Source organism: Falco punctatus, assembly GCF_963210335.1.
Source record: "Falco punctatus genome assembly, chromosome: Z".
Classification (NCBI taxonomy): Eukaryota; Metazoa; Chordata; class Aves; order Falconiformes; family Falconidae; genus Falco; species Falco punctatus.
In genome coordinates this window covers 22,517,383-22,533,774 of record NC_137586.1, presented here as the reverse complement: position 1 = coordinate 22,533,774, position 16,392 = coordinate 22,517,383, and the positions used below count along the sequence as shown (strand labels likewise).

The window sequence follows — 16,392 nt, the reverse complement described above, 5'->3', positions numbered from 1 at the left end:
TGACTACCAAAGCTGATTGCAAAACCGTGACCTTGCAGGACAGCAACTCTCGAATGTGCCTACACTGATTCTAGGAAATTAGTTTCTACTACTAAAAAGCTATACACATACATGTATATCTCTATACACAGATGTATATCTGCATCTGTCTATATACACTTTTATGTACCTGTATGTACATACAGACAAACACAGAGGAATTACTTTATATAGTGACATTGTGACAATCAGGAAAAGCTATAATAAAGGTAGGCTACTGAATCTTATTACAGGTACTACTCTGGCTCTCTCCCTGTTTTCTACTGCATCACATGGATCCTTCTCGAGGGGGTAAGATATTACTCCCTCCTTTAGGGAGCAAATAGGTGTGGGCTCAGTGGTCATATTACACAGGAGAAAAAGAGTGCACCACTTGTATCAATTGCTTTTAGAAGGCCACTAAGAAAGAACATGAGAAATGCAGGAATTCAGGTCAAGAACATCTGCTACTCTTGGGTGCCACAGCTGAAGAACTATAAAGTCCTGAAATAACTCAGCATTATAAAAACCTGGGACCTCATCAAGCATTTTCACTATGAATTCAAAACTTAACCTTCTCTCAAACTCTGTTTCTATAATATAAACAGCTTTTTAGATATAATGGCCAACACTAGAAAAGCCCTCACAAACTCTAATCACGAGAAAGCAAAAAGACATCAACAAAGGTATTCAACTCAACCTTTAGAAAAACATGAAAAATGTTGTAGCCCACTGATGAACACCACACAACATGAAAAGGATGTATATAATAGATCATTCTTTCCCAAAGCTCATCTAGGAAGAAGGACTGAATCTCTGAAAGATTTTCCCTGAGGCAACTTAAGCATTTTACTGATATGGAGAAATAGTGTGAAATGGGGACAATGGACATCGATTGTGATTGTATATGTCTGCCCAGGAACGTGGGTATGGTGACTGGTCATGGGTGCGGTGTCTGGTCACATAGGCACTCACATAGGCACACAGCCTTGAGGAGACGCCTACAGTTTTGAGGAGATGCCTGCCCTTCTTCCTCTAACAAAGGGGCTATTTAAAAAGAATGAGAAAAGGATGAGCTATTCCAATGCTATCTAGAGGGAGGGAGTGCTAAGTCTCCTTGCTGGAGAAGATGGGATGGTCACAAGGACATGAATCACCTACAAACCTGCAAGACCACCACATTGCAGGCAAAGGACCGATAAGCTAACTAACATACGAAGTGGGGTTTAGGTAACGAATATGTATAGGCGTTAATTGAATATTCATTTGTTTTATTGTATAAATGTGAGATGGTTTGTCACTTCGGGCATGCACGCTTGTGGAGGAGCGATCCCCCGTGCATCTGCGTGCAATAAACATACCTACTTTATAACTTTTGAGTTATAGAGTCTAATTCCGTACGTCATTTGGGCAAGCCAGGCAGGAGGATTTCTGCTCGGCTGAGGGACCAGCTGCGGAGCGGACGCTCCCAGGCGCGCCCCGGGAGATTTCCTCAGAGGAGCCTCCTCTTCTCAGCTGTTCCCCCGGGAGCAGAAGAGAAACCCCTGGATCCACGGATAAAACGGTATGTTTAGTAACGGGGCGGCTGGTGAGACGCACGGAGACGTCCGGCGCGCAGCGCAGTCCCCAGGAGGAAAAGTACCTTGGGAGGGGGTTTGCTGACCAAGGGGTGGCCGCTAGCGATCCTGAGGGCAGATCGAGCAAACCCGAGGTTACTGCCATTCCTAAAAGCCCGGAGGCCTCGTGACTGAAAGCGGGGGGCGGGACGGAATAAGGCGGAATCTCACAGGAACAAGAGGGACCTCACAGCAAAAGTAAAAGGGAAATTTTTGCGTAGGAAAAAAAAAAAAAAGAGGAAAAAGGGGGAAGCTAAAAACTTCATTTAGGTTGTCTTAAGAATTGGGGAATTCCTAGAATGTAACAACTGAAATAGCGCTCTATGTCTTGTTTGTTCTATGTGTTGTCTTGTTACATGTTCAAAACTTGGGAGTTATGAAATGTGTGTTGAAAAATAATATTCTGGTAATTCTAGGCAAATAGCGGAAAACTTAACAATCTGCTTAAGACCGGGAAAAATTTGGTTTTTGTTTGATTGTTTGGTTTTTGGCAATTGTTCATTGAAATGCATACTTTGTGAACTGTCAGTGTTCCTAAAAGTTGTACATAAGTGCACGGTACTGTATAGCATACTGCTTGTGTGACTGAGGGCTGCCCGGAGAGTGTGAATGGTGTGATTGAGATGCGCATTTTGATTTTCCGTGTATAGCTTAATTATTTTGACTGAGTGTGAGTGCAAGAGTGCTTGAGACACGCTGTTCGAGTGCAAAACGAGTAAGGAGCTCTATCCGCGTTTCCGACCTTGGGTGGCTAAGGCGGCCGGATAAAAACAAAGTAATTAAAATTGCGAAATAGGAAATGGAAGGAGTAAGCCCTGTGAAAAATCGCCCTTAGGTTGTATATTAAAACATTGGAGGGATATCGTAGGACAGGGTGGCACCAAAAATAGAAGGAAATTGATTAAATATTGTAATCAGTGGTGGCCTTTGTATAAATTGGAGAGTGATGCGAAATGGCCTCAGGAGGGAGGAACGTTAGATTATAACACTCTCCTGCAATTAATGTTGTGTCTGAGAAGAGAAGGAAAATGGGACGAAGTATCATATGCAGACATGTTCTTCGTCCTCCGGGACAAACCCGAGTGGCAAAAGGACTGTGGATTAGTACCCCCTCGGGATCCTATGGTACTAGCACTAGAAAGAGTGTGGGATTAACATCACCTGATCTTTGATTATGGCTCTAGAAAAGAATAGAAAAAAAAACTGAGACCTAAACTAGAAAGATGTTCTTGTTGAAATTTTTGTGTTAAAAAGCTCAGGTTGTGGTTCCTTCTGTGGAGCAACCAGAATGAAACACGTTGTAAGATAAAAACTTGCACTAATGTATGTAAAACCTGAGGCGGGGGGTGTGGTGCGGAGTTGAGAATCAAAGACCTTGTGAAAGTGTTAAAGTATTGGGGTGAGTTTGTACAAACCCCCGTACCCCCTCGAAGGTGCAACTGAATCATGCTGGGATGCATGGCAGGGTGTTTGCTATTTGCCTGCGAAGGCATGATATGTAAGAACACAGACTTAAAGCAACAAGTAGCAGATTTGCATTCAGGGTAAGAAAGAGTCAAAACAGAAGTGCTGTTGCAGAGGCAGGCCTGTGTAACCTGCAGAGCAGGAACAGCATCTCCTGCCCCGAACCCTTCTGCTGGTGAGGGGGAGGGGTTGCTATTGCTGACAATTGAGCAGAAGGACCTGACAATGTCACCCCAATTGCTGCAGCATTTGCAGTACAACAGGACCGGTAACGGCCCCTTTAGGGCAGGCAATGGGTATGAGGTGGAATTTTAGTGAATACAAAACCAACTTATTTGTTAAACCTCAGTGAAGAAAAAAAAATTTAAAAAAAAATTGTTACAGTTGTGGGAGCTGCTGGCCACCAGGAAAACATCCTGAAACCTTTAAAGTACAAACTAAGAAAACAAATAAGAATGCCAAATTCACCAAAATCTTTGTTGGGATGAGATTTATTAGAACATCTAGATGTTTAAAGGAGAAATGAAACTAAAAGTTAAAAATTATCAAGTAATTGAAATATTGAGCTTATCTTTAATTCAACAGAAAAGAGGAAAAGAGGACCTCCCTGGAGTAAAAGAAATTTTTAACCAGGTGTATCTGAAAATAAATTCCAGGAAAGGTGAAAAATGCTTTACCTGTTACAGTAAAAATGATAAGGGGGAGGCTTGCCCAGTTCAGATAAAAACAATATCCCTTGGTCAGCAAGGCTGTGGGGATATTGGCAGAAAAACTGAAACAAAATACACTCTGTAGTAGTTCTACTAATGTAAATCTGTGTGTTTTGCCATGGCAGTGACTTGTTATGGGATGTGCAGATGAAACTCTGCATTGACAACAAAGTACAAGGAATAAGGTTGGTCAGGTGCCTCCTACCATAGTCAAGGGCAAGACTGGGTTGGCCTCTGTGTTTGCCACCAAGAAGAATCTTGAGCTCCGCTGTTGGCTGCAACCCAGTAGGCGTTGAGTGGTGGGGACATATGCCATGCCAGACCTTGATGTGAGGAATGGCCCCCTCTGTTATAAGAAGGAATTCTTCCATCCAGGAAGGAAGAACATAAGATGGCCCATAGAGGCACTGATTTGGAAATTGGAAACCACCTGGCCGACCCTGAGGCCAGACAAGTAACAGAGGAGGTAGGAAAGGAGGAATTATCCTTAATACCAGACAATAAAATCCAAACTGTAAGTACAGATCAGGAGCCAAACTATTCTAAAGAAAACTTAAAGGTAATTCAGGACATGAATGATAAAATAAAAATAAATAAGTGGACTTATTTAAGGGATGGTCGTATAGTGGTACTGATACGGAGAAATAGAGTGAAATGGGGACAATGGACATCGATTGTGATTGTATATGTCTGCTCAGGAACATGGGTATGGTGACTGGTCATGGGTGCGGTGTCTGGTCACATAGGCACACAGCTTTGAGGAGAGGGAGATGCCTGCCCCTCTTCCTCTAACAAAGGGGCTATTTAAAAGAGAATGAGAAAAGGATGAGAGACATTCAATCCATCTAGAGGGAGGGAGTGCTAAGTCTCCTTGCTGGAGAAGATGGGATGGTCACAAGGACATGAATCACCTACAAACCTGCAAGACCACCACACTGCAGGCAAAGGACTGATAAGCTAATTAACATACGAAGCGGGGTTTAGGTAACGAATATGTATAGGCGTTAATTGAATATTCATTTGTTTTATTGTATAAATGTGAGATGGTTCATCACTTCGGGCATGCACGCTTGTGGAGGAGCGATCCCCCGTGCATCTGCGTGCAATAAACATACCTACTTTATAACTTTTGAGTTATAGAGTCTAATTCCGCAGGTCAAACTGTCTTACTAACTCTACTCTCCACCTATGATCACCTGCTTCCCCCCACCCTTTTCTGCTCCACAAAAGCAGTGCTAACTATTTTCTCTCCCAGCATAATCGAGTTAAAGTTTAGAAATTTAGTTTAACTAAACTAAACTTAGTTTAGAAGATTACTATTCATATTTCACACTTGAAGAAAGGCTGATGTGTCCTTAAACAGGGTTACTTAACCACAATAATAGAATTAACAGCATTTGATCCTTTTCAACGCTGCGTTTTTAGCCCTTATATTTAAAACTAACACCAACTACAGCTACAGCTGTGCATGCTCAACTTCTCTACAACCTGAGCTGTAAGCTCTCACAGCAAACATCCAGAAAACGAAGAACACTGTCAGTGGCAATTTCTGCTCTTTTGTATCAAGACTGTTTATCACCACAGAAACACTACGGCAAAGGCAGTGGGTTACAATGCCACTTCACAGCTCAGAAGTCAGATTTTCTTTTACCTACATCCCTTACCTTCAACCCTCTGAACAAATGAAACAGAGTTCACAGAAAACAGAATATGGCACTACACAACCCCAAATCATTCATCCTGTGCACCGAAGACAGATGTTTGTAGGAAGAGCAGTCTATCTGTGTTTTAATTTAAGACTATTATAAACATACACATAGGAATCACAGAATAACACCACTTAACTTTGGAGTGTCTTCTCTGGAGCACCTGTGTCTCCTCCTCTGATGAAGTTTTCGTAAGTTTGCACCACATTGATGCACCTATTTCATCAATGGTCATAGTATCTTTGCAAGTATTCACCTTTCCCACTTCAGGAACCTTATTACCAACCTGGTCAGCTAATCTCCCTGCAAGTCTCTTCTCCATTGACAAGAAGGAAAGCAATCCCAGCTAAGTATCAAACTTAATGCAATGAAAAGCATGGGAGGACTTCTATGAAAACAGCCATAAGATCACCTCCACAATAAAGAAAAGGTGGTTACTGCCTTGGTATATACAAGCTACCCTGCCTCATAGGGTAGTAAAGGTAATTCCTTTGACAAGAGTCCTCTTGGCCTTCTATCTAAAATTCACAACAGGCCAACAACAGGTTTAGCAGTAAAGCCCACCTGCTCATGCCACTGGAAATTGGATTTCCTCCTTCTCCTGAATGCCTGAGAACAGAGCTTGCTTTGAGACACAGTGATGACAATGCCTACCACAGAACAGTATAAGGATACTAGTAGCTGAACCATGATGACCCAAGGCTTCTCTCAGCCAGAGGTCATGGTTCAACAGTATTTTAGACAGCCACATTAAAAATTACTCTAAGTTTACTTAATAGCACTTTTCCACTGTATCTTACCAACAAGACTGAATAAAAACCTGGCTGGGTCTCCCACTGCTTCAGTTGTTCCTCAGCCGGCTTCAATACTGCAGTATCTTGACTAGTAGCTTGGGTCAAGACTTGCAACACAATACTGCTAGCACTATTGAGATCCATGAAAATCTGAGAACATTTGAAAAGGATAAAAAACAGTTAAGAAAAAACCCCAGTAAATACAGACAGGTATTTTCCATTAATATTACATAAGCACCCCACGCTTTTCATTAAACTACAGTAAGATAGCAATACACCCACTCACAGGCAGTGTCAAGGTACAGTGATTAAACTATTCTGCTTTCAGAAATCTCTCAGCAGGAGAAGCAAGCAATAAGTCTATCATTGCAAGCACATCTACTAGATTTGAGGAATTACAGGAAATATTTTGATTTAATATCTGTTACCTCTCCTGTGAAGCACAGCCAATTAAGAGCAAAACCACAACTAGCAATGACTTCAGCTGTAGGCAGAGTAAACCATGGGGTTGTCTGAAAGAGGCAAAGATGCAGAGTATCAACAACTTTGTATTTTCTGCATAATTTTTCCCCTCAGAGAGGAACCGATCCATTTCAGATAGCTAAATTCCACAATACAAATTGACCTAGACATTTTGTCTCAATTAAAAGACGATGAAGTATGATTTCACAATTGAGTCCTAAATGAAACTGAATCTTCCTCAATATATTTGTATTCCTGCATCTTTTAGCATACCAAATGCTAATCAGCTGAACTAAGAATGTTAATTGCCTGATTTCCAATATAAATGTGCTTGCACTCTGTAAAGACAAAACAAGAGGTTGCTCTCCAGATGACAGAGACTACATTTATATACATGTAATAACCACAGAAACAGCACAACAAAAAAACAACATATATAGAAGCAACTATGAAGTCTGACAACTGCTTTTCTGTCTTTAAAACCTTCTGTTTATAACCTATGTAAACTTTTTGTCATACAGATAGATGTTATTTATATACCTAATTTTCTAAATATGTACCTAATATTGTCTAAAAAACCAAGCAGTTTCTCTTCAACAAACAGGCCTGAGGGTTTGTTTTTGTTTAACACTAAAATAAGTTTATTTTTCCATCTTCATAAAAAAAAATGTGAAGTGTAAAATTACTATGGTGAGAAGCTAGAGAAATGAAACTTTTTTCTGACATTGGCTTAAAATTTCATATTTTTGAGAAAACAACCACCTTAATAAAACTAGGAACAAGATTAAAGACCTGTTATACCAGTAATAGCCCTGCACAATTAAAAAAATAAATTAAAAAAAAATCTAAGAACTCTCAATCCATAAGTCTCCAATCATGCTCAACAAAGACAGACTAAAAACATAAGGCTCCAAGCTTAAAGAAAGCATGCTTTAAAAACTATGAACCACAAAATCAGATCTCTCTTCAGAGCAATAATCGAAAAGAACACTTAACTCAATCTCTGCTTTACACTTCCCATGTGATACACATTTTTATCCCTCTGCTTTCGGCAGCCTGTGTATGGAGTTTGCATGGCAAGGTTTTGGTAGCCAGGGGGCTACAGGGGCGACTCCTGTGAGATGATAGAAGATTCCTCTGTCTGACAGAGTGAGTGCCAGCCACCTCCGAGAGGGACCCACCACTAGGCAAGGCTGAGCCCCCTCCGCAACAGTGGTAGTGCCTCTCAAATAACTTAAGAAGCGGGGTGGGGAAAAACCTGTGCAGCTGCAGCCAGAGAGAGGAGTGAGACTGTGTGAGAAACAACTCTGCAGACCCCAAGGCCAGTGAAGGAGGGCAGGAGGTGCTCCAGGCACCGGAGCAGAGGTTCCCCTGCAGCCCATGGTGAGGCAGGCTGTCCCCTGCAGCCCATGGAGGTCCATGGTGGAGCAGATATCCACCTGCGGCCCGTGGAGGACCACACACCAGAGCAGGTGGATGGGCCCTGACGGAGGCTGTGACCTTGTGGGAAGCCTGCACTGGAGCAGGCTCCTGGCAGGACCTGTGGCACCGTGGAGAGAGGAGCCCAAGCTGAAGCAGGTTTGCTGGCAGGACTGTGACCCCGTGGGGGACCCATGCTGGATCAGTTCATGAAGAACTGCAGCCCCAGGGAAGGACTCACATTGGAGAAGTTTGTGGAGAACTGTCTCCCACGGGAGACACCCCAAACCAGAGCAGGGGGAAGAGCATGAGAAGGAAAGAGCAGCAAAGACAGCGTGTGTGAAGGACTGAGCGCAAACTCCACTCCCCATCCCCCTGTGCTTCTCTAGAGGAGGTAAAGACGACAGTAGGGATAGAGCAGCTCCATGGGAACCTGGCAGCCACCTCAGGTCAACCCAACTCACCCTGCAAAACCAATTTACCCATTTCTTCCTATCTACTTGTGTCAAGTTGTTTCAATTTTCATCAATTTGAAGATTTTCTAAAAATCTTCCTGCAATTATGAGGTCTTTGCATAAGAAACTTAAACATTCAAATTCAGAGCACAAAGAAACTTATAGAGTAAGCACACACAAGAAAAGCAGCAATAAAAGAGAGATTCAGATTTTTCTGGAATCACCACTGTAGCACTGAGGCACCTGGTACAGCTAACAGAATTTCAGAGCACTAAAAATGGCAGTGAAGGAAAGGGCGAGTGGAAAAGAAAGATATGAGAAAAAAAGTTAACAGAAATTGGTGTAGAATTTGCACTAACGAGGAAATCACAACTCAGTTCTGGCAAGACCCAAACTACACTTCATATTATGAAGTGATTATGTTTATTTCCACTCAAAAGTCAAATTATATATTTTCAAAAGAAATAGTCTTCTCTTACACTATCAAACAAGACCTGATAAAAGTATAATTCTGAAGCGCTACTCAATTAGAAAAATAGCAGACCATCAGTTTGATTATCAGAGGAAAACCAAAAAGAGAGAACTTCTGAAAGTCAGCAAGCTGGCAGAGCATATGTGCATTAAAAAAATGGTAATTAACTTCAACTTTGGAGAAAGTGATTTTAGGCCTTTTGCTGAACAATGTTCTCCAAGTAATGAGTTGCAACAGGGAAACTGCATGTGTAGGAACAGTGAATCTGCAGCACACACCCAGACATTTGCTAAAGAATCATTGCAAGGACATGTTTGAAAGGAAAAAAGGTGAAATATGGACCATTCATGTTAACAGTTGATTTTGCACTACAGATCTAAGATAAATGAATACTAAATGAAACTATCTCTCAGCTACATTCAAATCTAATGTACAAAAGGAGGGTTCCCCACCCCTAAGGGAACAGTGCTTCTACTATAAATTTATTTACTTCACCTACAACAGTTCTTATCAAAAGACTTACTTACTTAAGTTACTATGTTACAAACACAGAAACCTAGTGGGTCTTTTATAATTTTCTTATTTCAAAATAATTGTCTGGCAGTCTAGAAATAACAGCAACAACAAAACCTACAGAAAAATATTCACAAAGTTTCTTTCTTATTAATGCTTCTCATACTTGAAAAGGTTTGTGTTTTCATTTAAGAACTGGAGCAGCAATTGCTGTTCCAAAAAACCCAAGAAAAATGAAACCAACCTTAGCAGGTCAGGACAAAAAAATCACTTAACCCAGTGTTCTGCCCAGGTCAGGACAACCTACTAATGATATTTCTAAACAATGCTCTCCAATTCTTCAGAAAACTGTGACTCAAGCACTTCCTAGTAAGAGGCACGGAATTTAAATTTAATAGCCTTCAAGAGATTTAGTCTTCCATTAATTTCCTCAGTTGCTTTTTGACCCCCCATGTAAACAGCAGTCCTCATACAGCACTGGATGAGACTGTCACAAGCAAAATAAAAACAATGAAAATAAAAACAATAATCTCCCTGAAGATGGTGCAACTTTTAGATAAAGACTATAAATGGTGTAAAATATTTAAGGAAGTAGTATATTCTGTAGGATTTGGATGGCAAAAAATTAACTGGAAAAACATCTGATACATGTACAGCAAATACAAACAGCAAGAGGCACAAATGGCAATAATGCTCCATTACGGCTGCAATTCTGCAAAGTCCACTGCAAACTTATCATCAGAACCCATACAGAACAGAACAAGAAGCTGTTCACTACTTTTATGCTTAAGAAATTCCTCTGAATAATTTCTGCTTTCTTCTGGTAAGTCACTAGATTCTTACTTTCACAATTACTTTCCTTTTTTAAAAATATAAAAGTAAAAAAATACCCAAGTATTTCAAATCAGTCCTACACCAAACTCAGATTTGTAGTTTCAGTTAGCTACCAATGAGTTAAGCTGATACAAAGAGAGGTATGGTCATTAAAATAAATTGCATGACCTCTGCTTGTCCCTGCACCTCTTAAATATTGGCAGCTGAAGCGAGCAGGGAAAATGCATAGGGTTTTTGTTTGGATCAAGCTCCTCAATCATTTCCACACCACACTGCTAGACAGGTAATTGTGCTAGGCATTAAAAAACAAGCAAAACCGACATAAGCAGCTTCTTCACTGTGCAACAGGTGTGCTGCTTCTTCAGCAGCAGTGATGGCTTATGCCTGCTTAGGGTGTTCACCAAACTGCAATTTTAATAAAGGCTATGACAACTACTGGGAAATCCATGACTTTATACTACGGTGCTTACCTAGGGTGCTGGAAGAATGAATGAGTACAATGCTGTGGTATTTGCCACGCCTTCTTCACAAAAAACAGCCTTAACACTAGAGGGGAAAAAATGCAATAATCTTAAATCTTAAAAAATTAAGAACAAAATACAGAAAAACAAAACAACAGCATACATTCAAGATGGCTTCAAAACTCTTGTCAGCTAAAGAACATTCAGGTAAAATTAATTCGTAAAAGCAAAACCACAAGTTCCCGGGATCTAATCCTGTATATCGATCTTCTTTTGTTCCTCTGTCTTACCAAAATGTGAAGTGAACTTAGAGAAAATTTACATATTATGATAGAGCCAACTTAGTAACTGCCTCCAAACGGGCAGAAGGACAGGGGTGAAGGGTGTCATGACACAGACAGACAAAAAAACCAAGCCAAAAAGTCAAGCCATCTGAGCACAATATTCCACAGACACCAGAAGTGGCTAAGGGAAGAAGGAAGAATTCCAACAGCATCAAGCCACTACTGACTCAGGTCCTAAACAAACCATTTCAGCTCTGATAAAGTCTCTTCTTACATCACCTTCTCACCAACGGGATTTCTATTGGAAACTTATCTGCATGAATTCTGTAAAGATATTTAATTCTATGAGGGCATTAGCTTGTAACTCATGTTAATGGCAACGTCCCAAAGCACAATTTTAATTACTGCCATGTACAGATGCCTTTGTGAAATCACTTCCTGCAGATAGAACACATCTGTACTTTAGGCATTTAAACCCAGATCTCTCCAATCTGAATTTGTTGTGATCTCCACACACTACCCTCCTTTACTCTCTCCACCCATGACCTTCCCCCCCCCCCCTTTTTTTTTTCTTCAAACCAATGTGTTAGGGCCTCTTCAGATTGTAATTTACACAGAGGACATAAAGATGCTCTAAGACCTCACAGAACAGCAAAAGCCCATTAATATTGGCTCTAATACTGTGGGACAGAGAGAATTTTCACCTCTTACAAATCAGACTGCTGTTGCAGAGGGAAGTCAGAAGGACGAAGGACGTGGGTTACACCATAGATGGGTTGCATCACAGGGACAAGGATTTTCTCCAGTCTGTTGGGCACTTCTAGAGCTTAACCCACTGTTGAACAAGTTCTACGAGACTGTCTTGGAGATGAAAAAGAGGAGGTGAGTATTAAGTAGCTCATGTTCTCTGGGTACCTTCACATACATGAGGAATGTATAGAGAAATACTGGTAGAGTTTGTTGACCTTATAAACAACATTTTCATAGAAGAAAGGCAGGGTTCGCACTTCAAGTCACAACAGCTATAATTTCCAAGTTTGATCATTGGGTAAGATTAGTGTTTCCATCTTTATTTACTAATCTCAGACTGTCTTCCTAATAAAATGTGAAGAATTTCAGGAGTGTTGCTTGCTTCCTGCTGCTTTTTCTGTGGTTCATACCCATTGCTATTGTAACTAAGTAGCGCCCATCAGGTGGGGGAGGAAGGAAAAGAAATCTCTTCCATTAGAAAATGTTCAATACCATCAGCTGCAAATCCACGCATGGCTCTGCCATCATGCTGGGATTTTTTCTTGTCCAAGGGAAAAGAGTTTAACCACAAACAAGGAAAAGCTGCTCTCGCAAGATCCCACTGAATATGCACAGAACACAGACAACAGCATAATCTCGAGTCTCAGTTGACAGGAAAAAAAACCAAACTCAGTCACACCTAGAAGATAAGCAACACATCAAATACAACCCCTCAGCACAATAACACGGTGTCTTCAGAAACCACAAGTACCAATACCAGTTCCTCATCGTTACCATCCAATCTCCTGCACTTCCATTCTCACTCTCAAACTCCTTCATCTCCTTACACTGGCAAAAATCCAGGACTCAAGTTCTGTTCTACTCTTCATTCTTTAATTCCCTTTCTAAGGAAGTATCTGCATACAGTTTACTTCTGAGTCTTTTGTTCAGAGAATACTCTGTCTTTTAAACGGTTTGCCGTGCAGGTTTAATGTTTTCCCTGAATATTCAATCCTTCTGATACAGGCAAAAAAAAGTATCCAAGAACTCTTCCCATAACACTGAAATACATCCAAATTAACATCACATGTCAGTTATGAAAACAAAACACGGATTGCTGTACACCTCCAAGGGAACAAAACAAAGGATTTTATCCATAAGCACTTCCATACGTCACTTTTTCTGGACTTCAGAGAACCCAGTATAACAACTTATTCATATCTGAACAATTAATTGCGTACATTTCTTGTTATCTTTCGCTAAGACTTGAATAAATTCTTTCACACTGTAATGAGGTGCAAGAACAGATTCAGTTAAGATCCTATGAAGACAGAAGGACAAAAAGTGGCAAATATACCACCCAAAACACATAGTATGTTCCCACTGGCAGTAATGCAAATACATACTGGGCTACTTTAAGAGGACCATAGCAAGTAGCTGGAGGGATATCACTATCCTTTACTCAGCAGTACCTGAGACTGCTTCTAGAATGCCATCTTCAACTTTGTAATCACAGTTCTCCCTTTCCCCAGTTCAAGAAAGAAGTGTAGAAACCAGAGAGAAACCAAAGCTACTAAGATGGTCTGGGGTGTAGAACAAATTACTTATACAAGGAGAGGCTAAGGACTTGTTTAGTAAAGTGGAAGCTGAGGGAAGACTTCATAGATACAAAAAACTTCCTGAAGGACACTTACAATGAGGACAGAGCCAAACATTTCCTGTCAGCAGATTACACAACTAAAGCTACAAACTGCAGCTTGGGAGGTTTAAGTAGAAACTTAAGACTGTCTTTCTCAGCACATTTTTTTTAAGAAGAACAGTAAAAACAAAATATTAAAAAAAAAAACACCCACCCTGAAAAATTCCTAACAGAAAAAACAGGCCGTAAAAAAAAAATAATGAATGGGACTATTCAGAATTTCCTTGGATAAAACTCCTAAGAAGCTCTGTCACAGCGTTCAGTACTGATGACACAGAAAAAGAAGAATCAATACAGACAACAGAAGAATACTTTTGATGTTTAATAGCAAGCTTATAGGGATAACCAATCTCATAAAACCACTATCATTCCTTTGGTTTCTTTGTAGTTCAGCTCATTTTAACAGATCTTCAAAAAGTTACGACACAACATCTGGTAACAACCCGTGTGCAACGGCTGAAACAGAAATGCAAGTTTCAGTCTGCCCTCATGCTCTGAAACAGCAAAAAACATTTCAGTTTAACCCAGTTAAAGCCTGCTTCTGATAATACAGTTTTAAAATTTTATGTTTGTATAATATATACATTATAACATTATAATATAATAACATAATATATATATTTTTAAAGTACTAGTAACAACAACCATTTTTACATCATTTATACATATAGTAATAAATGCCCTTTCTGCAGAATAGTGCAATGAAAGAATGGGGGCAGAAAAGTAGAAAGTAATGAAAAAAACTGGTGTTGAAAGGAAGTTTCAAGAAACCAAAACCGATAGGGAACACGCTATTCGTAAAGACTGGCGTAGTTCTCACAAATTACAAACGCTAATTTGAAAGCCATGTCAAATACATTACAGATGTTACTTCACCTGTGAGACATCGGAAGCAAGGTACATAGAAGCAGAAGCCTTAAGCAGTATCAGCACCATATTTAAAGCCATGTTCTTACGTTGTTACACATGTTATCTTCTTAAGTTAACAAACTGAGAAATAACTCACCAGTGCTGTACTGACACTGCCTTGATTTTAGAGCGAATCAGCTTCACGGCAAAGTTCCACTACAGTTCTTCACCCTGTACGAAGAAAACAATCACCTTTAATAAAGGCCAATACTTGCTATTTCCTGCAAAACCCCAAGTTCTGTCAACAAAACTTTGGAGCTTAATGCACCCTATTCTTCTGGTGCCTTCGCACCAGTTCTAACCGGACAGAAAGCTGTTCCAAGGAGAAATCAGGAAACAGCTCCCGGGAAACGGGTAACTTCTCCTCTTCTGACTATGAGGCAGCACTTTGCCACTACCAAACAGCATAAAACGTAACGCTGCGCTGCCTCACCCTCGGCGGGCCGCAGGGGCCGGCACACAACACGACACACAACGTAAAAGCCCCGCTGCTGCACCGGCTCGGCACCGCTCCGGGCAGCGCCCGCGAACACCGCAGCGCAGCTCGGGGCTCCCTCCCCCGGGCGCCGCCTGGCCCCGGCCCAGAACCCCTTCCGCCCGCTCTCCCTCGCCCCGGCCTACCGGCCCGCCCGCCGGCGTGGTGCCGACCCCGGGCCCAGCACCAGCCGGCTCCGCATCACGCCACCCGCCCGCCCGGCCGCCACGCCGAGGAGGCGGGAGGCCGCCCACCACGCCAGGGGCGCAGCTCGCAGCCACCGCGCGCGTCCCAGCAGCGGTGCCCGCGGCGGCGGGAGGGCCCCGGGCGGCGGGAGGGCCCCGGGCGGCGGGGCGCAGAGCGCGGCTCACCGCTCGCGGAGGCGGGGCGGGCCTGGCGCGAGAGACCCCAGCGTCCCTTACGAAGCTCGCGCCACAAGTCGCGAAGCGGCACTACCACTGCGGCACCCCGCCTACCTCAGCGCGCCGCCGTGACGTCACTGCGCGGCGACACTGCCGGAGGGCGGGGCAGAGGGCGGGGCCGCGGCTCACGGCCCCCAAAGCCGGGCCGAGCTGGACGCGGTTACCGTCCTCGCCCCGACGGTCCTGCGGGTTCCGCCTGCCGGGGGGCGGGCGCGGCTGGGGAGGAGGCGAACCCGCGGCAGCGGCCTGCGGGTGCCTCCCGCGATTACCCGAGGCTGGGGCGGAACTGCGCGGTACCAGCGCTGCACGCAGCTGGGCGCTGAGCCGCGCGTCTGACTCGCGTTTTGCTCGCTTGCTCGGGGGCAGCAAACACAAACGCCGTGCCCGACCAAACCCACGCGGGGGCCCGGCGACAGCCAGCGCCCCCGGCCGCCGTGCCGCCGCCGTACGGCGTGCAGAGGGCGTGTGAGGGTCCTGCTGCCCCGTGGGCAGGAATCACCGAGAACAGCCTTTTAAATCGTGTTTTCAGGGTCGAGAAACGCGGCTGCGGGTGGGCGGCAGGGAGCGGACCGGAGGGAGGCCCCGCCAGGGCGGCGGGAAGCAGCAGCGGCGCTGGGTGTGCACGCACGGCCGCGGTACAAGCAATCCTCCGTTTAAAAAAGAAATAAAGAAATAAACCGCTTCTTTCGCCTTTCCCCTTCTTCCTCGGTTTCTCCTACCTTCCACTCACCCGCAGCTGACGGGGACTGGGAGCGCTCCGGGCCGCACCCCCTCTGCGCGGGACCGGGGGCCACGTGCTGCACCGGCGGCCGGGCTGGTGTAACTGAGCAAGCGCGGCTGCTGCTGCAGAGCACGCCCGCCGCGCTGCGGGGGCTCGCTCCGGGTGGGGTCGTTACGATTTTCCTGGGAAGATCGCGCTCCGCTCCCAAAACGCGCGGGGCTGCGGCGCG

General features: G+C 43.4%; 1 protein-coding gene across 6 annotated transcripts in view; it reads right to left on the bottom strand.

Annotated features, from left to right (window-relative positions):
* Positions 1–16,387, bottom strand: part of IPO11 (importin 11) — a 98,431-nt gene extending 82,044 nt beyond the window's left edge. For 2 of the 6 annotated variants that reach the window (XM_080372819.1, XM_080372824.1), the window contains exons 1-5: positions 15,392–15,490; positions 14,643–14,716; positions 10,934–11,009; positions 6,737–6,820; positions 6,315–6,458 (exon numbers count right to left, since the gene is read on the bottom strand). In XM_080372819.1, coding sequence (XP_080228945.1) covers positions 6,315–6,452 — 138 coding nt within the window. In that variant the 5' untranslated portion in view covers positions 6,453–6,458; positions 6,737–6,820; positions 10,934–11,009; positions 14,643–14,716; positions 15,392–15,490. Of the gene's footprint in view, positions 1–6,314; positions 6,459–6,736; positions 6,821–10,933; positions 11,010–14,642; positions 14,717–15,166; positions 15,232–15,391; positions 15,491–16,161 lie in introns of those variants that run through there. The other 4 variants (XM_080372820.1, XM_080372822.1, XM_080372823.1 and 1 more) reach the window with 4 other exon arrangements.
* Positions 16,388–16,392: the final 5 nt, after the last annotated feature.